Source organism: Chanodichthys erythropterus, chromosome 16, assembly GCF_024489055.1.
Source record: "Chanodichthys erythropterus isolate Z2021 chromosome 16, ASM2448905v1, whole genome shotgun sequence".
Lineage (NCBI taxonomy): Eukaryota > Metazoa > Chordata > Actinopteri > Cypriniformes > Xenocyprididae > Chanodichthys > Chanodichthys erythropterus.
In genome coordinates this window covers 12,405,351-12,431,116 of record NC_090236.1, presented here as the reverse complement: position 1 = coordinate 12,431,116, position 25,766 = coordinate 12,405,351, and the positions used below count along the sequence as shown (strand labels likewise).

At 35.1% G+C, this 25,766-nt stretch overlaps 1 protein-coding gene across 4 annotated transcripts; it reads left to right on the top strand.

Annotated features, from left to right (window-relative positions):
• The first annotated feature begins 1,336 nt into the window (after positions 1-1,336).
• tpm4b (tropomyosin 4b) lies at positions 1,337-25,302 on the top strand. 4 transcript variants are annotated; one of them, XM_067362760.1, is made up of 9 exons: positions 1,337-1,680; positions 4,736-4,861; positions 15,432-15,565; positions 15,870-15,987; positions 16,102-16,172; positions 18,127-18,202; positions 18,817-18,879; positions 19,542-19,611; positions 24,759-25,302. In XM_067362760.1, exons 1-9 carry the CDS (start codon positions 1,567-1,569, stop codon positions 24,839-24,841), a joined length of 855 nt encoding a protein of 284 aa, XP_067218861.1. In that variant the 5' UTR covers positions 1,337-1,566; the 3' UTR covers positions 24,842-25,302. The 4 variants fall into 4 exon arrangements, with proteins under 4 accessions (XP_067218861.1, XP_067218860.1, XP_067218863.1 ...); XM_067362759.1 differs by lacking the exon at positions 24,759-25,302 and adding an exon at positions 22,624-22,981 and having other exon boundaries at positions 1,338-1,680; XM_067362762.1 differs by lacking the exons at positions 1,337-1,680; positions 4,736-4,861 and adding an exon at positions 11,767-12,055.
• The last annotated feature ends 464 nt before the right edge of the window (positions 25,303-25,766 follow it).

Sequence of the window (25,766 nt, the reverse complement as noted above, 5' to 3'; positions counted from 1 at the left end):
AGTCGTTATTTCATGAATGGGATAAATGTGTTGTATTATTATTTTGTGATGGTAATTATATAGAATAGACATGGAATATTGATTTGAGTTTAAATTATTTGATTATGTGAGAATTAAAGAGAGTGTGATATTAAGGTCATAAAACTAACATAACTATGTAGAACACCAATTACCTGGGACAAATGATCGATTTATTATAATTCTATTATCCAGAATAAATAGAAAACATAAGTCTAATATCAAGCCATGAACTGAACACATTCCCATTTGCACAAACATTCCCATCGCAGACTTTTTCGTGGCTCAGAATTCCATTTTATTTCCCATCTATTTATGTATTTAAATGTTTAAATTATATATTTACATATATATATGTATATATATATAATTTTTATATGTAAATTTACATATATTTATTTACATATATATATATATATATATATATATCACACACACACACACACACACACACACACACACACACACACACACACACACACACACACACACACACACACACACATACATCATTCTTATTAAGCCACAGATTTTAAATGAAACTTTTGTGCTAAATTTTGTTTATTATTTAGTTTATAATCACATACATAATATAAATATATATGTAATTATACATATAATTTACTATTAAAAATAATAAATTATAAAATATTTATATATGTATTTATGTAATTGTGTATATATATATATATATATATATATATATATTTTTTTTTTTTTAATATATACATTCATATTAAAATCACCACAGATTTTATATGAAAAATTTTGTTTATATATTTATTTAGTTTATTACATATATAACATAAATTAATATATATTTATAATATATGTAATTTATTATTAAATAAATAATAAATTATATATATTATTTGTATATTTATTTATGTAATTGTGTGTGTATATATATATTAGATTTTTGATGAGATTTCTGTGCAAAATTACATTTCTGAATGAAACGGGATATTCAAGACTAACTATTATTGACTAAATAATGAAATTAGATTTTTGGACTGATGATGTCAGCTAAAAAAGAAAGTCATTTGAGAAGCAAAGCGAGTGACTGTTTTTTGATAAGACTGAGAAACTCTTTTGAAATGTACACTGATAAGAGTTTGTTTTAAACAGTAGGGTGAGTTTGAGTTGTTTAATGAAGCATGAGGAGCCAGTAAACCCTCTCATGTACATCTTGCTTCTAGATCATGTACTCACTCCAAATATGGGAATCGGCTGACTTTGCGACGTTCCGTGGGTAAAAATTTTGGTTGAGGAGGGGGTACGGCACATTTTGGCACTTGAGTGAGTGAGTGTGTGTGTGTGTGTTGAGGAAGGGAGGTGGAGGCCACCAGGGAATGAGACTCGTCTCCTCAAACTCAGGTTTGAGCAACATTACACTTCAGTGTGGACTCGACTCTCCCCGCTCTCCGGCGTCACTCGACCTCCTCATCTGACAAGGGAAAGCACTGTGATTTCTCTCTTTGTCCAGAAGCTCTCAGTTTCCTCTTCTTTCTCTCTCTGGTAAGACACTCCAAGAGCAAACAGAGCACAATGGAGGCCATTAAGAAGAAGATGCAGATGCTGAAGCTGGATAAGGAGAATGCCATCGACCGGGCGGAGCAGGCCGAGTCTGATAAGAAAGCAGCGGAAGACAAATGCAAACAGGTGAGAGGAGGACGAGGACTGCGATATCAGACTGTTGACAAGAATTGATGTTTATCTATCTATCTATCTATCTATCTATCTATCTATCTATCTATCTATCTATCTATCTATCTATCTATCTATCTATCTATCTATCTATCTATCTATCTATCTATCTATCTATCTATCTATCTATCTATCTAAAAGCATCCTATGAATTCAGCCTATGTTACATGGTTTAATGAGATATATCAGCCAAAATAATCTCTAATTCTAAATAATTTTTCACAATATGCCATTTGAATAGTTTAAGGTGGTATAGTTTGGGAAGTCTGGCTTCATTCCCAGACATTCCAGGCATTAGCAGAACCTAAGGAGGGATGGTACAGGGCTATAGGAGCAGCAGGAATAATCCAGAAGCGTGCCAGCTGTTTCTGTGGGCCTGGATGTGTTTGGAGTTGTTTACATGTCTCTGGAGTGCAGCATCCCACAAACCTGTCAACATTCCCAAACATTCCAGAACTACATGCGGCTATTCTAAACATTTTCAGTTCACTCAAGACCATTTTGTATTCATCGTTTTTATTATTAGTATTATTAGTATTATTATTGTCAATGTGTGAACAGCTTGAAACGAAACATAAAAAATGAGACCTTCCCCAACTTCCTAAATTGTCTATGAAAGCCTGTAGACTGATTTTTATGTAAAGGACTCGGGACGTTTTTGCCGGGAAAATCAAAAGGATGTGACGGTTACGCGCGCTCACGAGAGCCTCTCTTAAATTACATATAAAGAATGTTATGGATAATGCAGAAGAGACATTAAATACTGTAATGTCAATATGTCATGCAAACAAATGGGATTAAGTTAAAATATAGTCTCACAGTCTGATAAACAGTCTATAGTCTTAAATATATTTTATAATCAAACTATCACAACACATTTTAATGACCTCATCAGTCGACATGATGCTGGTGGATTGCAGAGCTGGTGCAAACATATCCTCATCGCTATGATCAGATGCTTACATTTCTTAACTGTTGTTTTCTCACCGCTGTCATTTTTGGTTATTTTGTTATTAAGAGGAAAGCGGCGTGCAGCACATATTTACATATTCATCTAAACGTCGCTCTCAGCAGCGGATGTTCGTATATCACTGCAAAGGTTTTTCCAACTTCTAAGCGAAGATGAACAAAAATAACTTCGCTGTGAGGATATCAGGACCTCAGTCTCTTGCACAAGCACGAGCAACAAGTTGCTGGCTGCAGTTCACTAAACGGCCACCGGAGTCGCTAATAACAAGAGTTTCTGAATTCTACATAGAGCCCCTTTAATGAGAACTCGTGTCTGAAAATGTATTTAAATGTATAAAATATGTTTGCCTACATCACATCAAAAACTTCTCTTTCTGTACTTAATTTCTGTTTTGTGTGCCGCCATTTTGTCTCTATTGCTTTTCTTTACTATAGAGAAACATGCTATGTTAGTGTAATCCTTTTTTAACTATTTATGTGTATGTTATTTACTTTAAAGGGTTAGTTCACCCAAAAATGAAAATTCTGTCATTTATTACTCACCCTCATGTCGTTCCACACCTATAAGACCTTCGTTAATCTTCAGAACACAAATTAAGATATTTTTGTTGAAATCCGATGGCTCAGTGAGGCCTTCATAACAGCAATGTCATTTCCTCTCTCAAGATCCATTAATGTACTAAAAACATATTTAAATCAGTTCATGTGAGTACAGTGGTTCAATATTAATATTATAACGTGATGAGAATATTTTTGGTGCGCCAAAAAAACAAAATAACGACTTATATAGTCATGGCCGATTTCAAAACACTGCTTCATGAAGCTTCGGAGCACAAATGAATCAGTGTGTCGAATCATGATTCGGATCGTGTGTCAAACCGCCAAACTGCTGAAATCACGTGACTTTGGCGCTCCGAACCGCTGATTCAATACACTGATTAATTTGTGCTGTGAAGCTTCATGAAGCAGTGTTTTGAAATCGTCCATCACTATATAAGTCGTTATTTATTATTTTTTTTTTGGTGCACCAAAAATATTCTCATGGCTTTATAATATTAATATCGAACCACTGTACTCACATGACCTGATTTAAATATGTTTTTAGTACATTAATGGATCTTGAGAGAGGAAATGTCATTGCTGGCTATGCAGGCCTCACTGAGCCATCGGATTTCAACAAAAATATCTTAATTTGTGTTCTGAAGATAAACGAAGGTCTTACGGGTGTGGAACGGCATGAGGGTGAGTAATAAATGACAGAATTTTAGTTTTTTAGTTGACTAACCCTTTAACTCTGATCGTTGTATACAGAATGGAAAATGGTCAAACTTTGAATATATATCCCTAGACTTTATAATGCAAATAAATAAAATGATAAAAAAAAAAAAATTATGTATTGATAAAAATAATAAAAATATTTTGTATTAATGTTAACAACAGCAAATGTTTTCATTCAGCTATGTATAATTATATATATAGGCCTATAGCTGTTTACTTGAGGTATTGATAGAATTTAAGTGTTGATGTTCAGAACATTCCAGATTCTAGAATTAGAATCATTCATTCATTCATTCATTCATGTGTCGGATAGAATAAATCCCCTCTCGTCTGACATAATCTCATTTAACAGCGGCAGATCTCACTGATGTTTGACTGCAGCTGTGCAGACGGGAATATCAGTGTCTCTGAGGACATGCATTGATCACAGGTTAATAATGCTGAGCTGTGTGTTTCATATTTATGGCCTGCAGTTCATGTAGATGGACTGTTAGCATGATCTGAAAATACACACAGCCATCAACACATGAACGTGAACTTTCTCACTGAACTTTCTTGAAAGGGCAACAAAGATTAAACAATGATATATGATATTACTTTCATTTGCTGAAGATGGTGAATCTATCTATCTATCTATCTATCTATCTATCTATCTATCTATCTATCTATCTATCTATCTATCTATCTATCTATCTATCTATCTATCTATCTATCTATCTATCCATGTTAATCTTATGTTCTGTTGGTTTTGTTTCTACATTAGCTCGAGGATGAGTTGCTTGGTCAACAGAAGAAACTGAAAGGAACTGAAGATGAACTGGATAAATATTCAGAAGCTCTCAAAGAGGCTCAGGAGAAGCTGGAGCTGTCTGAGAAAAAGGCATCAGACGTGAGTATCCAAGAACTATTTCTCTTCAATGAGACGTGGGTTTTTGGTTAAACAGCATCATCAAAATCAAAAACACATGTGATCACAATAAAGGCTCTCTCATAGCTTTTATATGCATGTGGCAAATCTTTGCACCTGGTCAAGATGGGGAAGGTTCAGACAGATCGTTCTCATTCCAGCGACAAAGGTTCTTTAATCACAGTGGGAGCATGTCAGCAGCTCCATGTGGAAAAAAATGGGAAGAAAAAGTTTCCCCACATTCCTTTTCGGCTACCGCTGACAGCCTCGAATAAATGTCTTTCCCACTCATTCTGTTACTGGACGCCCCAGAGACGTCAAGCGTCTTCAGTGTGCAATTTTCTAGCAAGGCTTACTTGAACTCATCAACCTTTTTTTTAACATAACAACCTCGGAATGCTGTGGAATCCGGGCTCACATGCAGAGGAAATGGATATTTAGGGAGAGAGCCACCTCTGAATCCCACAGGGAGAAAATCCAGACCGCAAAGTATGAGAGCCAGAGCTGCACAACCAAGAAGCATTATAAAAAAAAAACTGTCTGGACATGACGTCCACCGTCCCAGAGCTGCATTCTTCTAAAGCACTGGGAGAGAATGTGCTGCAGAATTCTTAAAGGGAGAGTATAAATAATTAGCCCATTCATTTTCTTCTGTGAAACTGATCCATACAATGAAACCACGTCAAGCTTCAAAAAGACCATAAAAGTATCATAAAAATATGAATCTTTATGACTCCTGTGCTATATTTTTTGACATTTACATTATGGCAGACACTTTCATCTAAACTGACTTATTACATTCAAGGCATGCATTTTTTTTTAGTCAGCAAACCTTGTAAATGTAATGCAACTAAATTATTGGCCAGCTCTTTATATAAAGTTTGCATGTACAACTTTATCCGCATACATATACAGTACACTCACTAAAAGTGATATAGCAACTCCTGATTGCTTGTATCGCTGAAAAATGTAAATTATATTATCATCCAGCTCTAATCTGCTAAATGTGACTATAAAGCATTAAGATATTATAAACATTAATGTCGTGATTTTCTGCTTTGAAACAATCTGTATTGTAAAAAAAAGAGTTAATGCGGTCTTCTAAAGCCATTTGATAGCTTGAATGGATCACTGTATGTTTTCATTGAGTGGAAAATAAAGAAATAAGCTCTGTTCGCGTCATCAAAGAATAGTTTATGATGTAAATGCAGCAAAATTGTGCTGCTTTCTAAGATGCCTTCTTCACAGAATGCATTGCTTTAAATACACTGAAAAACATTTGTTGTAGGATTTACACTGAAACATTTCACTGCTAAATTTCACAAATAATTACAAAGTAACACATTGAATTAAATGGTTAGTTCAACCAAAAATTTAAATTCTGTCATTAATTTGCTCGTTCCAAACCTGTAAGACCTTCGTTCATCTTCGGAACACTAATTAAAGGTACAATTTGTGATATTTTTTTCCGCTAGAGGTCGATAGAAGCCTATTCAAAACAAAGGCGTAGTTTGATGACGCCAAGTTTTAGAGCGGAAACTTGGGACATGTGGTCTCCATCTCAACGGACGGTGCAGAAGAATAGGGATTGGAGTCTGGAAGAACTCATGTTCGTGGATGTGATTATTAACCTTACTGTAGTATGAAGCAGAGCAGGACCGAGTGTTGTGGAGCTGAACGAGGAGCTGGAGCGATTGATCAACATACGCCTCACGAGCAGCGGGACTTTTATTATGACACAGTCGCCGGCGCCGCTTCCGCTTTTCCGGTCATGAGTTTACGGGAGCTGTCCTTGTCGACAGAACCAGCGGCAGATGGTAAACAGTAATTATGTTCCATAAAAAAGTAACACAATCCACCATAAAACGTGCAAGAAGTAAATAAGGAACTGCTTGAAGCAGGCTAGTGGTTTGCTGGACGCTAGACACTACTTCCGCATTTGTCCACGGCGCTGTTGTCATGTGGTTTCTACGTCAGTAAAGGTGGTAACAAAGGGAACTGACGTCATTGACAGGCGACTGCACTGCCCCGTGTCACTGTTTAGAATGGGAATTTTCTCATGATTTACAAGTAGTTGAAAACATTAGAGATATTGTTAGTAATCAGCTGGACAAAATATATAACAATAGCCTAATGGTTTTTGGATATTTTACTGCAAAAAATTTACATATTGTACCTTTAAGATATTTTTTATGAAATCCGAGAAGTTTTTTTTATCCTCCATTGAAAGCAATGACAATAACATTGGTTAAGGTCCAGAAAAGTAGTAAAAACATCATTAAAATAGTGGACGTGACTGCAGTGGTTTAACCTTAATGTTATGAAGCAACGAGAATACTTTTTGTGCGTGAAAACAAAACAAAAATAACTTTATTCAACAAATTCGCCTCACCCCTGTCATTGTGCTATGCTATTTACATTGCAGAGCTTCCATGTCTGAAAGCCGGCTCAGTGTCGGCCAATATTCAGCCGGCGTTCGGACATAAACATGGATAATATTACGGTTGAATGTTTTTATACTTTTCTGGACATTGAATGACGGTAATGTAATTGCGTTCAATGACGGATAAAAAAAAAAAAAAAAAAAAACACTTGGATTTCATCAAAAATATCTTAATTTGTGCTCTGAAGATGAATAAAGGTCTTACGGGTGTGGAACAACATGAGTGTGAGTAATTAATGATAGAAATTTAATTTCTGGGTGAAATAACCCTTTAAATGTGAAATATTGAGGTAGAAAGACTGAAATAGTATTTTTACTGTAAAACGTACTCCAATAATCTTTGCATTATTTACAACTCCCAAAAAACATTTTTACAGAGTACACATATTCTTTCAAATATATATTCAATGCCAAAATTATTTACCTAATACCTAATATTTGTGTGTCTTATGTATTTTTATGCTTATTAAAATATGACACACTTAGTGTTGCAACTTTTATTCACATTAATTGAAATAGAAAGTTAGGATGCTGCCTTAGAAGGTAGCTCCCTATGTAGGCAGTAGACAGCAAGGCAGCTTACTATGTTTAAAACAGATAATATTTTTATTTTTTGTTTAACTGATTCTTTTAAATTATAGCCTACACTATAAAAATACTGATAGTTTGTTTCTGTTTTCACTAACAAATTAGATTTAACAATCCAGATATTTCTAAATTAGATCACTATGGCACCATATCTTAACTTGTGTAATATTTCTATACAAGGCAACAGTGTGTGTCTGTAAAGAGCATGAAATTCACTTCATTTCTTTCTTTTCACTCACACACACACACACACACACACACACACACACAGCGCAGGAATGTGAGGAATTCAACTAAAGCAAACAATGAAACTTTAGCCCTTGAATCTAATGAATCCAACTCTTCTGGGGTGGAAACACACACACACACACACTCCAGCCGTCTGTAGTTCACTAAATCATTTGCAGAAATACTCCCACACATGCTGGAATTCACTGAATGGAATTCATATGCTGTTGCAATAGAGTCACGAAGTTTATTAGACAGTCAATTCTCATTTACAATGACTGTTTCTCACTCCCTTTTGTTGTCTCCTCAGTGAGGTTTGATTTAAGCCATAAGCCATTAAAGACTTTGCGTTAAACTGATTTTACCCTTAACCGTGGTAAAATCACCTTGGCTTATTGCTTTTATAAAACAGTGGGTAAAGCATTGTGATATATAACACATCATATTTTAATAAATAATAATGAGTAAATATTCTTCTGGCAAGTAATGCAATTCATGAGTCTGACTGTGAAGCATTCATATAAAAATGATCTCATGTGATTAGAATGTTATATATTTCACTGAGTCAGACAATAGATCTATTTCTGTCTGGAGAATGTGTTTCCGAGCACAGCGTGTGAAATTCATCAGCATGCAGTCAGATTGGGAGCAAGTTGTCTGATCCGTCCCATAACTGCTGTAAGATGGCCAATAATCACAACAGCACTTCCTGCTGACGAATACAGTATGTGTGCTGAATAACATATGGAGCCCCTTTCAGTGTGTATGAGCGACCAAACGTGAGCGATATGTACGTGTGTGTATTCTCAAGATTGAAAATATTGTGTATTTGTGTGTATTCTTGTAAATAACAGATGTGTGTGATTTAAATATGATATAAAATAGGTCGCCGTCTCATGGGCGTCACTTTATTTTTGCTGTTAGGTGTTATCAAGTTGGTATATAAGGATTAAAATCATTTTTTGTTTGTTTTCGAAAAAACAAAATAAACTTAAAAATCACTTAAAAATTGTTAGTCATTTACATTGTAGGAAAATAAGTGAAAAAATTGGGCATCATTTAATTTTCAAAAGTATCCAATGTATGTATATATTTCCAGATATTTTAATTTTAAAGAGGTATGACTTTACTTTTTTAACTTTAGTTAGTGTGTAATGTTGCTGTTTGAGCATAACAAACATCTGCAAAGTTACAACACTCAGAGTTCAATGCAAAGAGAGATATTTTCTTTTACAGAAATCACTTTTTAAGGACTACAACAAATGACATCACTAACCCTAAAATTTACATAAACCCCGCCCCCAAGAACACACAACAAAGGGTTAAATTAAAATCTACCTTCATTAAGATTTAGGGAAAACAAGTGTATAATCAGAGCTAAATGTCAGGTGTGTTTTAAATTTTGTAATTTTATCCTTTTCTTCATTAGTTTCTTTTGTTCACAACAAGGGTATACATTTTTTTACTGTTAAAAAGATATGTTGTTAGATATGTTGTTGAATATACACTCTAAAAAAATGCTGGGTTAAAAACAACAAAGTTGGGTTGAATATGGACAAACCGGGTTGTTTTAACCCAGTGGTTGGGATAAATGTTTACCCATCCTGCTGGGTAGTTTTATTTATAAACTATTGTTTAAAAATGACTGTATTGCTTGCTTAAAATGAACCCAAAATAGGTTGGAAATGAACATTTATTAATATATTTAATGAATAATAACTAAACTATAAACATTTATTAAATTGCTTATTAATGTTGACCTTTTGATTATTATTGTTGCCTCTAGTAATCATGTGTCTGATTTTTAATTTCCAACCTATTTTGGGTTCATTTTAAGCCAGTCATATAGTTATTTTTAAACAATGGTTAATTAAGTAAAACTGCCCAGCACATTGGGTCAAACATTTAACCCAACCGCTGAGTTTCTTCATTTACAACCGAGCTTGAGTTGTTTTTAACCCAGCATTTTTTAGAGTGTGTCTAGAAATCAATGCAAATAAACAGCAGGTTCCATAATGTGACAAGATGCCCCTCTATAGTCAGCCTGTGTTAAATGAACTTGGGCAATAATGGTGGAAAGGTTCAATAGCTTTTTTCTCTGCTGACGAATACAGTATGTGTGCTGAATAACATATGGAGCCCCTTTCAGTGTGTATGAGCGACCAAACGTGAGCGATATGTACGTGTGTGTATTCTCAAGATTGAAAATATTGTGTATTTGTGTGTATTCTTGTAAATAACAGATGTGTGTGATTTAAATATGATATAAAATAGGTCGCCGTCTCATGGGCGTCACTTTATTTTTGCTGTTAGGTGTTATCAAGTTGGTATATAAGGATTAAAATCATTTTTTGTTTGTTTTCGAAAAAACAAAATAAACTTAAAAATCACTTAAAAATTGTTAGTCATTTACATTGTAGGAAAATAAGTGAAAAAATTGGGCATCATTTAATTTTCAAAAGTATCCAATGTATGTATATATTTCCAGATATTTTAATTTTAAAGAGGTATGATTTTACTTTTTTAACTTTAGTTAGTGTGTAATGTTGCTGTTTGAGCATAACAAACATCTGCAAAGTTACAACACTCAGAGTTCAATGCAAAGAGAGATATTTTCTTTTACAGAAATCACTTTTTAAGGACTACAACAAATGACATCACTAACCCTAAAATTTACATAAACCCCGCCCCCAAGAACACACAACAAAGGGGGCGGGGCCATGTTGGGCTGCTTTAGAGAAGAGGAAGAGTTGTTGTAGTCGAGTGTTGTTGTCATGCCGTCATTTTACGCCGGACTGATTCACAAACGAGGATCAAATCAACACAAAAGATGAACATGACGGCACATGCTAGTGGATGAGTTGAATCAACTCCACAGCAACTACATCAATTTATCCACTAACCATTCAGAAACGTCTAAAAGTTGTAACTTCTTCCTGAGTCTCTCCATCAGTGTTTGAACAATGTAAGGCTGAACACTTTCCTTATTTTCACTGCGTGAGATTCTCCAGCTTTGTTGTTGTTGAGCTGTTAAAGCTCCGCCCTCTTCTGGAAAGGGTGCGGGGAGCAGCAGCTCATTTGCATTTAAAGGGACACACACAAAAACGGCGTGTTTTTGCTCACACCCAAATAGGGGCAAATTTGACAAGCTATAATAAATGATCTGTGGGGGATTTTGAGCTGAAACTTCACAGACACATTCTGGAGACTCCAGAGACTTATATTAGGCTACATCTTGTGAAAAAGGGCATAATAGGTCCCCTTTAAGTTTAATAATTCTATTAAACTCAGTATAGCCAACCTCATCTGAGATGACAGTGTTGTAAATGTGCATGATATTTTAGAAAAATTACTGAATTCCCTTGTGAAACATGTACTGTATGTCCCCTGTTAACATTGTTAATGAATAAATGATTTGTGAAAAGAGTGTTTATTTTTATGCACATTGAAGATTAATGCAATAGAAGTCAACACATGATAGTAGCAGAAGTCAAACAGGAACACCACCCACAATGTCATCTGAAACCCGCATCTTCTTCCTGGGATTGGACTTTTTTTTTTTTTTTTTGGCGCATTCCTGCCCTTTTTTTTTTTTTCCAGGATTCCTCATTCTGCAGCGCAGCGCCAATGGAAAGTTTGCGACATTTTTAAGAAGAAGCCTATAAGCGGATCCATATCTGCGCTCTTTATTTATGACGTTATTTCTTTAGAAATCTGCATTTCCAGCTGGATTTTGTCTCTTTGGGACGTTTCTGTGTCGCTCAGGTGGTTTGTATGAAGGTTTGGAGATGTCTGTGAAGTCTTTAGACGCCGTGAAGAGGAAGATCCAGTGTCTGCAGCAGCAGGCGGATGAGGCGCATGACAGAGCGCAGTTTCTGCAGACACAGCTGGACAATGAGCGAGACTTGCGCGAGAAAGTGAGGAATCCATCTTACCTCCTCTTTCTTTCTCTGCTGCTTCTTTCTGATGCTTTTCGCTCGTTTCAGTGCTCGCTGAACAGACATAGTGGAGAGCGGGGCTAGTTGTCACACTTCAGTGAACGTTTCTCAGGGTAGCCCAGCGGGGCATGTTGTCACGCTGTATTTGAGCATGTTGTTGAAGTTGTCAGGTCTTTGCATCGCTCAAAAGTGAAGTTGCACAAGTGCTTGTTTTCTTTTTACAGTCGTTTTGTGGATTTTATCCTCAAAAATTCCAATAGGTGAGACTGGGGCTTGTTTACTCCAGTCAGCTTAGCTTGGATCTATAGCGGGGCATGTTGTCACACTATGTGGTGTAAATTATTTAGTGAACATCTGTCTTTTAATAGTTTATTATTTAGCTATATCCTAAACTTAAATAATAATAAAAAAAGATAAACACAAAACTAAATAAGAAATACAAAATTATTAAACCATTGTTTTGGACAATAAATATAGTGACGACTTTAATAATAATAATAAAAAAATACTCTTGTTTTAACAACACAAGGTTTAAATTAAAATCTACCTTCATTAAGATTTAGGGAAAACAAGTGTATAATCAGAGCTAAATGTCAGGTGTGTTTTAAATTTTGTAATTTTATCCTTTTCTTCATTAGTTTCTTTTGTTCACAACAAGGGTATACATTTTTTTACTGTTAAAAAGATATGTTGTTAGATATGTTGTTGAATATACACTCTAAAAAAAATGCTGGGTTAAAAACAACAAAGTTGGGTTGAATATGGACAAACCGGGTTGTTTTAACCCAGTGGTTGGGATAAATGTTTACCCATCCTGCTGGGTAGTTTTATTTATAAACTATTGTTTAAAAATGACTGTATTGCTTGCTTAAAATGAACCCAAAATAGGTTGGAAATGAACATTTATTAATATATTTAATGAATAATAACTAAACTATAAACATTTATTAAATTGCTTATTAATGTTGACCTTTTGATTATTATTGTTGCCTCTAGTAATCATGTGTCTGATTTTTAATTTCCAACCTATTTTGGGTTCATTTTAAGCCAGTCATATAGTTATTTTTAAACAATGGTTAATTAAGTAAAACTGCCCAGCACATTGGGTCAAACATTTAACCCAACCGCTGAGTTTCTTCATTTACAACCGAGCTTGAGTTGTTTTTAACCCAGCATTTTTTAGAGTGTGTCTAGAAATCAATGCAAATAAACAGCAGGTTCCATAATGTGACAAGATGCCCCTCTATAGTCAGCCTGTGTTAAATGAACTTGGGCAATAATGGTGGAAAGGTTCAATAGCTTTTTTCTCTTTTTTTTGTAGTCAAGACTTTAAGGTTTGTGTCTATAAAAATGGACTTTCTTGAGAAACATCAGCAGTATCATTGCATTCTGGTGTGATTTAAAAGACTTAATGGGTTTAAATCAGCATGTGTTGAATGTGCATGCAAAATACTGTCTCTCGGGGTGGGTTTGGAAAACTACTTTAACCTGGAATTTTTGTCCACTTGGAGGTGAGAAAACTTTCATTTTTGAAGTAGACATGCATGAATCTGGAAAAAACTCCAAAACCGTTTTCCACATCAAACTCTCAACCTGTTCATCTGCATTTCTGCTCGCTTAGACCTGTTTTATAGTGGAAACATTAAACTAAATCCATAACATGATCCCATGGGAACCCCTAAAAGGTTCTAAATATGGAACCCTTTAAAATTCTATATAGAACCTTTTCTTCTGAGAGTGTAAAAAGCAGCACAACTACTGTGTGTTTTTTTTTTTTTACATCTTCACTTCCTGTCTTATTTGTTGCGGTTTGCTTTGAATTTCTTGACCCAGATGTCTTTTCAGCCATGCAGCTTGTCACTTACTAAATACATGCAGCAGATGGTCTGAAATGATTTATACTGCATGTGCTCAATGATCTGGTTCCTCACCTTCAGCTGATATGGAGCAGATTTATGCTCTCCAGTGGAGCTCCAGCACTAGTTGATTTACTTTTGAATGGTTTCATGGACCAGCCTCAGTCTGTCTCAGTCTCAAATGTAGTTTTAAAACACATAATGCAATGCAATGATGATTGAGAGATGAACAAATAAACCTTCCTCAAATATTTGATACTCACATTTGAACATGATTTTTCTAAATAACGGTGTATGGAAAATCATGTAAACCTAAGCTGCTTCAGTCCAGGAATGGCTCATCTTGAAATATTACTAACAATATACAAATTATTCTTTCAGTTACTTTCTAAAAATCAGTGAGATTTCACAGCAAAAAGACACATGAACCATGAGCTGAAGGTGGACGTTTTTACAATTATACTAAAAGGCATTTTATTTGCTATAAAAGTATCACTCAGATGACAGAAGGACTGTATTAGATTGTGTACAACAGGTTTTAAGCAAGGTTTTGATCATGTTGATTTATAAATGATAAATGCATATTTATAAATGATAAATATTTATAAATAAATTGTATGCATAATTATAAATGCATATGGCAAATGCATTTGTGCATTAAAGACCAAAAGCATTTGATATTTTCCTTGCAGCCGTTTTGCTTTGTGACTTTTAAGATGTTATAATGGTATGATAATGTCATGCATGTTTGAGAACCTTATAAGGCGTGAGGCCCACTCATCAGTAGAGGAGGAAGGGGGCGTGGCCAGAGGACAAACTCTCATTCAAATGAGTGAAACTGAAAGAATGAGCTGTGGGTTAAAAACTACTTTCTCAGGGTTTAAACGGTTAGTTCAACAATATAGAAACAGCAACTCAGGGCATTAAAAAATCTAAATATTTAAAAGTTAGAAAGACAAAGGGCATCAGTATAATTTGGTAAATAATGGGCATTAAAATTCAAGTAAAAAAGTATGGAATTTCTATTCCATGATCCTAGTGGATAAACTGCAATTCTTTGTTAAATTTCTAATGAATTTATGCAGTTTATCCGGTAGGATCATAGCAAATTCTTTTAGGATTATAATCCAGACCACATAAAAATAGCATTCCTTTAGAGAGGCTTCTCACTGCAGAGTCAATGGGTGGAGCTTAAATTATGTAGTGGGTGGAGCTTGAAGTCCAACTCTCCCTCTCTGGATGTAGTGGGTGTAGCTTGAAGGTCCAGCCACACCCTAACCCTATCCCTAAACCTAAATTAGGTGAAGCTCCATCTATTAGGTCAAAAAAGGTGGAGCTGGACTAGGTCAAACTCCACAGATGGCGTCCAGAGAGTGGGTTCTGGACAACATTTGGCTCTGCTGTGGGCACCACTTATTCCATTAGGATATTTGGTCCTGCCTCATTCTTTCCGATTACTAACCGGGATCTTGAACCACTGCTTCTCTATATGTGCACAGGCTGAAGGTGACGTAGCTGCCCTGAACCGCAGGATCCAGCTGGTGGAAGAGGAACTGGATCGGGCTCAGGAAAGACTGTCCACTGCGCTCCAGAAACTAGAGGAGGCAGAGAAGGCAGCGGATGAGAGCGAGAGGTCAGTATACAAACACACACAGTCAAGTCAACTCAAGTCACCTTTATTTCTGTAGCGCTTAATACAATACAGATGGTTTCAAAGCGGCTTTACAGGGATAAACAAGGGAATAATGATTCAGTGATGCAAACAATTCAATTCTGCTGTAAAGCCATATTTAAAACAAACAAACAAAAAAAAACTAATAAAAATGACAAAAAATGAAATTCAAAATATTAACAAAAAATATTGTTGCACACTAAAATGCATAACAAACATGTGTATGATCTGTTTATCTGTGTCTTTTTGTGTATTTTGCATTCAGAGGCATAAAGGTGATTGAAAACCGTGCGATGAAAGATGAAGAGAAAATGGAAATTCAGGAAATAGAGCTCAAAGAAGCCAAACACATCGCTGAGGAGGCCGACCGCAAATATGATGAGGTCAGACACACACACACTTATAATACAGTTTACAGATATAGGACTTTATCATTTGAATCAATGTAAATAGCCTCTGTGTTAAAGAGAGACCTGTGTGTGTGTGTGTGTTTGCAGGTCGCTCGTAAGCTGGTGATTTTGGAGAGTGAATTGGAAAGGGCAGAAGAGAGAGCAGAGATTGCAGAACTGTTAGTCCACATCCTTAACTGACCCACAAAGTCATATAATGCTTTTTCACATGTTCAGCTTTCTTTAGCACGTAATGTTGCTGTTGTTCTTGAAAACGTCTCTCCAGCAGGAGTTATTCTCTACATCAGTTTCACTGTTTCTGAACTCCCTGAAACGCCTCCATTGTAGTCTTGAGTTTTCTTCCAGTAACGAACACGTCACAATATTCCTCATTTAAATAATTCATACACAGACTAAAGGGGCGGGGCCTGGTTTAGTTAGTTAGTTAGTTAGTAGTGTGTTGAAATTGGCAGTTATGGTAAGGGACATTGGGACATTTCCCAAACACGTTAGAAGAACTTGACCAATCACATCACACTGGTCCAGCCGACCAATCAGAGCACATTGTGCTTTTCAGAAGGAGGGGCTTCATAGAGAAACTAAACAGAGCGTTACTGAAAGACTGGGAAGAGAGGAGCTGCAACAATGGAGCTTCCATAGTGTCTTGCTGATCCAAGCTGGAAAACTACAAACCCGATTCCAAAAATGTTGGGACACTGTACAAATTGTGAATAAAAAGGAATGTAATAATTTACAAATCTCATAAACTTATATTTGATTCACAATAGAATATAGATACCATATCAAGGTTGAAAGTGAGACATTTTGAAATGTCATGCCAAATATTGGCTCATTTTGGATTTCATGAGAGCTCCACATTCCAAAAAAGTTGGGACAGGTAGCAATAAGAGGCCGGAAAAGTTAAATATATACATATGCATATATATACATATGTATATATAATATATACATATAAGGAACAGCTGGAGGACCAATTTACGACTTATTAGGTCAATTGGCAACATGATTGGGTATAAAAAGAGCCTCTCAGAGTGGCAGTGTCTCTCAGAAGTCAAGATGGGCAGAGGATCACCAATTCCCCCAATGCTGCGGCCAAAAATAGTGGAGCAATATCAGAAAGGAGTTTCTCAGAGACAAATTGCAAAGAGTTTGAAGTTATCATCGTCTACAGTGCATAATATCATCCAAAGATTCAGAGAATCTGGAACAATCTCTGTGCGTAAGGGTCAAGGCCGGAAAACCATACTGGATGCCCGTGATCTTCGGGCCCTTAGACGGCACTGCATCACACACAGGAATGCTACTGTAATGGAAATCACAACATGGGCTCAGGAATACTTCCAGAAAACATAGTCGGTGAACACAATCCACCGTGCAATTCGCCGTTGCCGGATAAAACTCTATAGGTCAAAAAAGAAGCCATATCTAAACATGATCCAGAAGCGCAGGCGTTTTCTCTGGGCCAAGGCTCATTTAAAATGGACTGTGGCAAAGTGGAAAACTGTTCTGTGGTCAGACGAATCAAAATTTGAAGTTCTTTTTTGGAAAACTGGGACGCCATGTCATCCGGACTAAAGAGGATAAGGACAACCCAAGTTGTTATTAGTTCAGAAGCCTGCATCTCTGATGGTATGGGGTTGCATGAGTGCGTGTGGCATGGGCAGCTTACACATCTGGAAAGGCACCATCAATGCTGAAAGGTATATCCAAGTTCTAGAACAACATATGCTCCCATCCAGACGTCGTCTTTTTCAGGGAAGACCTTGCATTTTCCAACATGACAATGCCAGACCACATACTGCATCAATTACAACATCATGGCTGCATTGAAGAAGGATCCGGGTACTGAAATGGCCAGCCTGCAGTCCAGATCTTTCACCCATAGAAAACATTTGGCGCATCATAAAGAGTGACAAAGATGTGACAAAGTAGACCTAAGACAGTTGAACAACTAGATGCCTGTATTGTATTTGAAAGTTAATGGATTATCACATAATGATCAATATTGATATGCAGTAAACTCTTGATATTATTAAAATGCTTGCTCAGGAACTCCCATTCGAGCTGTAACAAGGTGAAGAATGCTAACATTTTATTGTTTTATTTTCACAGTAAAGGTGGAGATCTGGAGGAAGAACTGAAAAATGTAACCAACAACCTCAAGTCTTTGGAAGCCCAATCAGATAAGGTAAGTCAGCTGACCCATAATTCCATGGGGCAGAACAAACTTCTGTGTAAATTCTTCATAAATGCATTCTGATCTAAGCTGTTGCATTGAACTGAATGTGACGATTGTAGGAGGGCTTTTACAAATGATTTACACAGAAGATGCTTGTTTTAATGAATGAGGCCCATAGTATTGAGCAATAATCAAATCCTCTCATAGAATGTGGGACATATGGGAAATCCAATTCATCTTAGTGATTTGGTACTTTCAAATGGTTAATTTCAGTGAACAGTTTTGAGATTTAATAATAATAATAATAATTTGAGTCATTTCCCAACAGTATTACCCCTGTTCATCATTTTACATCTTCTTCTTTAGTTGTGAAATAAATGTTCGCTGTCAGTTTTCTTGTTCAGTCTATGTCATAGTAGTAATTTTATATATTGTTGGGCCTATGCATTGCAATATAATGTCAATAAATTTAACTACTTTACATTTTAATTTACATTTGCACAATAAACTCTGGTGCACAATAAATGTCTCTAATTGATGTCCAGTGTGAAATCTGAGCTCTAAAGCAAAACCAGTTGAGAACCAGTGGTCTAAATAACCTTTTGCTCGTTTTCTGTCTGTAGTATTCAGAGAAAGAGGACAAGTATGAAGACGAGATCAAAGTTCTCACTGATAAACTGAAAGAGGTGGGAAAGTTTAACCTTAAACAAATGTTTACTCTAATAGTTTTGCATGCAAGTCTTTATTTCTTATGCCAGAAGCATGCTTTACACAAGTACACAATGCAGACGCAAATCCATGGCCAACCCACTGCAAGCGTGCAATTTGACCATGTTTTTGTGTTTCTGTGACAGTAGCAAACTTTCATAATCAAGGGGGTGATAGAGTTTCCTTCAAATGAAAGTTGCATTAAACCAGACGTGTCATTATTCAGGTTCAACTTGAACTCTTTCCCCGTTATTGACGGAATTTTCCCGCAATACATGTTTTCAATGTTATTCGGTAGGGGGCGCTATTATGCATCTGGATTAAAATTGCTTGCTGTGGCAGGTGGGGAAAGAGATAAAGTCGGCATGAAATGGAAGTTGCAATAGTCTTTTCTTCTCTATTGTGACATATATATACAAGGGAAACATCTTCTGGAACAAGAACAAATGTGGGGCGGGGCTTGGTTTTGTCATTTTTGATTTTATGGTGACTTTAACTAACTTGCTCAGGAAGATTCCTTTAATATAAAATATTTAAAATAAATTAAATGCATAATGGATTTACATGCATTTGCATTTTGTGTAGAGTATATTTCAGGCCATTCTCTGACATTTCTTTCCCTCTGTGTTTCCCCCCACAGGTCGAGACTCGTGCTGAGTTTGCTGAAAGGACGATGGCCAAACTGGAAAAGACCATTGATGACCTCGAGGGTAAGTTGCCTCTCCCCGGTTCTCCAGCTGTGATTTACTGTTCCTCCCTCAGTACAGAGGATTTCCAGCTAATGAGTCACTAATACCGTCAGCTGGAATTTAACCTTTGCCACTTTTGACTGCGTGCGGCAGCTAGTCGAGCTTTACTTGTCCTTTCATTGTAGTGAAAGAAAGAAGAGCGGTAATAGTGTTAGCATGTTTGACCTGTTCAACTGATCTTTTTAAATAGTTTTTGCTAACAACGGGATATTAACCTCACATAATGAGCTGGATAATGACACTATTGTCTTCTGTAGAGCTGCTTTACAGCTAAAATTGAAGTTGCTTTGAAGCAATCTGTTTTGTATAAAGTGCTATAGAAAAAACATCACTTGACATAATAATGGATATACATACTCAGAACAAATGCACAAATTGCAGTGTTTAGCAGTACGGAACCCTGCACATGACATGAAAAAAAAAAAATAGTACGCTAAATCGTGCAAACAATTTACTATTTCGTTCCCTCAATCTGCTCATGATTTAGCAAACAGAGGGAACAAATTAGTAAATCGTGCTCACGATTTAGCAAACCGAGGGAACGAAATAGTAAATCATGCACATGATTTAGTAAATTGAGGGAACGAATTAGTAAATTGCGAGCACAATTTAGCAAATCGAGGGAACAAAATAGTGAATCGTGCGCAAGATTGAGCAAACCGACAGAAAGAAACAGTAAATCGAACACCAATTTAGCAAATCGAGGGAAAGAAATAGCAAATCGTGCACACAATTTAGTAAATCAAAGTGAACGAAACAGTAAATCGTGCTCACGATTTAGCAAACCGAGGGAACGAAATAGTAAATCATGCGCATGATTTAGTAAATTGAGGGAACTAATTAGTAAATCGCGAGCACAATTTAGCAAATCGAGGGAACAAAATATTAAAATGCATGCCCAAAATAGTAAATTATGCACACGATTTAGCAAATAGAGGGAACGAAAAAGTAAGCCACGCGCATGATTTAGTAAATCAAGGGAATTAAATAGTAAGTCATGTGCACAATTTAGTAAATCGAGGGAACCAAATAGTAAATTATGCGCATGATTTAGCAAATAGAGGGAACGAAATAGTAAGTCATGCGCATGATTTAGTAAATCAAGGGAATTAAATAGTAAATTATGCTCACGATTTAGCAAATAGAGGGAACGAAATAGTAAGTCATGCGCATGATTTAGTAAATCAAGGGAATTAAATAGTAAATTATGTGCACGATTTAGCAAATAGAGGGAACGAAATAGTAAGTCATGTGCACAATTTAGTAAATCGAGGGAACAAAATAGTAAATCGCACAATTTAGTAAATCGAGGGAACGAAATAGTAAGTCATGCGCATGATTTAGTAAATCAAGGGAATTAAATAGTAAATTATGCGCAGGATTTAGCAAATAGAGGGAACGAAATAATAAGTCATGTGCACAATTTAGTAAATCGAGGGAACCAAATAGTAAATTATGCTCACGATTTAGCAAATAGAGGGAACGAAATAGTAAGTCATGTGCACAATTTAGTAAATCGAGGGAACAAAATAGTAAATCGCACAATTTAGTAAATCGAGGGAACGAAATAGTAAGTCATGCGCATGATTTAGTAAATCAAGGGAATTAAATAATAAGTCATGTGCACAATTTAGTAAATCGAGGGAACCAAATAGTAAATTATGCTCACGATTTAGCAAATAGAGGGAACGAAATAGTAAGTCATGCGCATGATTTAGTAAATCAAGGGAATTAAATAGTAAATTATGCGCACGATTTAGCAAATAGAGGGAACGAAATAGTAAGTCATGTGCACAATTTAGTAAATCGAGAGAACAAAATAGTAAATCGCACAATTTAGTAAATCGAGGGAACGAAAAATAGTAAATCGCACAATTTAGTAAATCGAGGGAATGAAATAGTAAGTCGTGTGCACAATTTAGTAAATCGAGAGAACAAAATAGTAAATCGCACAATTTAGTAAACCGAGGGAACAAAATAGTAAATCGCACAATTTAGTAAATCGAGGGAACGAAATAGTAAATCGCACAATTTAGCAAATAGAGGGAACGAAATAGTAAATCACGCACATGATTTAGTAAATCGAAGGAACAAAATAGTAAGTCGTGTGCACAATTAAGTAAATCGAGGGAACGAATTAGTAAATTGTGTTTACAATTAACTTTTTCCCTGCATGTCATGTGTGGGGCTCCGTATAGCTGTAAACTTCAATGTTTGCATTTTTTTCAGGTTACTTCCCCCTTCAGCTTTTTTTCTTTCCAACTCTTTTCTCTTCTTCTGTTCCAAAATCTACCTAGAAAGCATTTAAAGAGGACCTATTAAGCTTTTTTACATGTTAATCTGTCTTTAGTGTGTAATGTTGCTGTTTAAGAACAAAAAAGCTCTACAAAGTTCCAAAGTCCCTTCAGCGGTAGTTATTCTCTATATCAGTGTCAGTGTTTCTGAACTCCCTGAAACGACTCTATTGTAGTTTTCTTCCAGGAACGAACATGTCACAATATTCCTCATTTAAATAATTCATACTCAGAATAAAGGGGCGGGGCCTGGTTGAGTAAGTTAGTAGTGTGTTGAAATTGGTGGTTATGTTAAGGGGCGGGACATTTCCCAAAAAACGCTTGACCAATTACAACACACTGCTCCAGCCGACCAATCAAAGCACATTGTGCTTTTCAGGAGGAGGGGCTTCATAGAGACAGGAACTAAACATAGCATTGGAGAATGGAGAATAATGTTTTTTTTTTTAACATTTAAACATGAAAACCTATTCTAGTAGAGCCCAAAATCAAGACTTTGTAAAAGGGCGCAATAGATCCTCTTTAAGGCATTAGTGATGTGCTGTGTCTTATCCACTCGGACCTGTTGAACTTATTGTTTCCTTTCTTTTTCTTTCTATAATTTCCTGTTCCTGTTTCCTGCTTCCTCCATCCTGGGCCGAAACGCCTCTCCTTTCTGATCTTGACCTTTGACCTCCAGATGAACTCTATGGTCAGAAGCAGAAATTCAAGGCCATTAGTGAAGAGCTGGATCTTGCCCTCACTGATATGACCTCCTTATAGATGGTTTCATGTGTCGGCAGTGCTTGAGCTGAATATTATGAGTGCCTAGATGTTGTTCTGTAATATGTCGGCAGGACATGCTGGATGTAAGACAGATGCATCATTATTACAGAATCAGAACTGTGATTGACAGCCTTCTCGTTCAGTAAGCTTCCTGATTGGCTGTGTCTCTCTTTCTTTGCTCACCCTGGTGCCTTATGTATTTTGCGCTAACTTTCTCTAAAACTTAATAAAATATTTTTCTGCTCTTTGAACACTCCCACTTGTTTCATTTTCTTGCTTTTAATAATATATTTCCTGCCTCTCTGATCTTAAGTCTAGTCTAAATCTTTCACCTTTCAGTCATCTTTGTTGCTCTTTTCATAGAGACAGAAAGTACTAAAGAAGCACATATCAACTTTTTATATGAGACGTGATAATTACTTCATATTTAAGGTGTTAATGATAGCAAAATACTAAATATACTTACATGTATATTAATGCATTTAGTAGATGCTTTTATCCAAATTTACTTACAATAATGGAGCAAAAGCAATTCATAGAGCCCACAATTTTCATAATATACACTACTATTCAAAAGTTTGGCAACATTACTACTTTTAAATGTTTTTGAATGAAGTCTCTTATGCTCATTAAGGCTGCATTTATTTATTTAATAATAAATACAGAAAAAACAATAATACTGTGAAATATTATTACAACTTAAAATTATGGTTTTAATTTATTATAATTTATTTCTGTGATCAAAGCTGAATTTTCAGCATCATTACTCCAGTCTTCAGTGTCACATGATCCTTCAGAAATCATTCTAATATGATGATTTATTATCAATGTTGGAAACAGTTGTGCTGCTTAATATTATTTTATAACCTGTGATACTTTTTTCAGGATTCACTGATGAATAAAAAGTAAAAAAAATAAATAAAAATATCAGCATTTATTTAAATTAGAAAATTTTTGTAACAATATACACTACCGTTCAAATGTTTGTTCAGTAATTTTTTTATTTCATTTATATTTTTTTGGAAAGAAATTAATACTTTTATTCAGCACGGATGTGTTAAATTGATAAAAGTGATAGTAAAGATTTATATTGTTAGAAAAGATTTATATTTTGAATAAATGCTGTTCTTTTTAACCTTTTATTCATCAATGAATCCTGAAAAAAAGTATCACAGTTTCCAAAAAAATATTAAGCAGCACAACTGTTTTCAACTTTGATAATAACTATGTATCAAATCATCATATTAGAATGATTTCTGAAGGATCATGTGACACTGGAGTAATGATGCTGAAAATTCACAGAAATAAATTATATTTTAAAGTATATTAAAATTGAAAACCATCATTTTAAATTGTAATAATATTTCAAAATATTATTGTTTTTTTCTGCATTTATTTATGAAATAAATGCAGCCTTAATGAGCATAAGAGACTTCGTTCAAAAACATTAAAAATAGTAATGTTTCCAAACTTCTGTATATTCGTAATGTCATTCATAATATACAAGGTTTATGAGACACCTAGATTAGGAAGCAGACTTTTTTTGCTGAGATATATTGTATACTGTAGTACTGCTATCTAATATTAATTAAGAACTTTCTAAATATGTTTTACTGCAAAATATTCATATATTAGTAGTTTAAGGTTGACAGGGAAACTTAGTTACATAATTTTTGCTTTGGTTCCCATTTCCATGATAACAATTTCTATTAAAAGTAGTTGAAGTCACACTTGTGGCTCCTACAGAAGCATATTATCACTTGGGAATCTCAGAACACATTGTATTACTGTTTTTAAAAAGGTTTTGCATCATTGGTAAAAAATCAATTTCTCTGCAGAGACAAAATGAATGGGATTTTACTTCCGTAACCCTATTGTGGTTTATAGTTTACTGGTTTAAAGCTTGGGAGGAACAGGTTTGTTATGAAATCAACACTTCTGAGAGTTGTGTTTACAAAAATTGCACAGATATTTGCAATCAGTGATGTTTATTATATATGTTATGGAATCAGAAAAATCATCATGCCTTTTAATGCTGGTTTATTTCAGAGAGTCTGGCTGAGGCTAAACAGCAGAACCTGGAGATGCATCAAGTCCTGGATCAAACGCTCCAAGAGCTCAACAGCTTGTGAGCAAATGAGAAGAAGAAATCATTGAAGAATCAACATCCCAGAATTTCAATTGTCAACCATTCCAGCAGTGTTTTATTTTTAGCTTGTCATGTGTTTTTTTTTATTTTATTTTTTTTATGTTGTAAGTTATGTTATTTCCATCCATTATTTTCTGCATTTTAGTTCATAATTTTTTGATTATTTCATAATGCACCTACCTTAGTCCATTAAATAATAATAAATGATCTCTTGTTGCTGCCATTTGTGCCAGGTTAAATGCAATTACATATACCCAAAATACGCCTTTAATGGTTAACAGTACTTTGTTTTTGGTCTTAAAGTTAATGAATGACCTGTTGTTGCATGCAAGAAGGTTTTTCAGTGTAAAGTCAGTGCTGTTTTATTTATTTCTTTTGAGTGAACATAAAGAGGGAAGTTATATTTAAAACAGTAAAAAAAACAAAAAAACAATACAAAATAAACCAATTATTAAATCACGTGTTGAGGGAGTGTATGCAAATGTAACAAAAGACATGAATACATTTGTAATTTAGGCATTATGTATTGGAACATACAGATATTTGGCAAAAAGAAGTCTTTAATAGCTGGGATCATTTTGTACCCTTTATTTTCACTGTGATTTGATGTTTTTTTTATACCTATGTTAAACTAAATAAATGTTTACTTATTTGCACACTACTTTGCACAGTACATTTAATTATTTCAATAAATATTTTGCAAAGGAAAATGAAGCCTGTTTAGGATCAATAGCACTTTTACATTATTTTCATGACAATTAAACAAATTTACCCTCAAATTCTCTTTATTGCAATGTAAAACATATTTAATATGAAGTCTCTATTATTTTTTGCAGTAATATATAATGGGGGGAGAGAGATTATAATGAAAATTAATACCCAGGCCTGAAGCCAAGTCTTATAAAGGA

Bases quoted from the DNA above. Each gene is read 5' to 3' on its own strand.
- tpm4b (XM_067362760.1), top strand. From the start codon at position 1,567: ATGGAGGCCATTAAGAAGAAGATGCAGATGCTGAAGCTGGATAAGGAG. The intron at 1,681-4,735 runs GTGAGAGGAGGA...TTTCTACATTAG, and splicing joins CGGAAGACAAATGCAAACAG to CTCGAGGATGAGTTGCTTGG. The intron at 18,880-19,541 runs GTGGGAAAGTTT...TTCCCCCCACAG, and splicing joins TCACTGATAAACTGAAAGAG to GTCGAGACTCGTGCTGAGTT.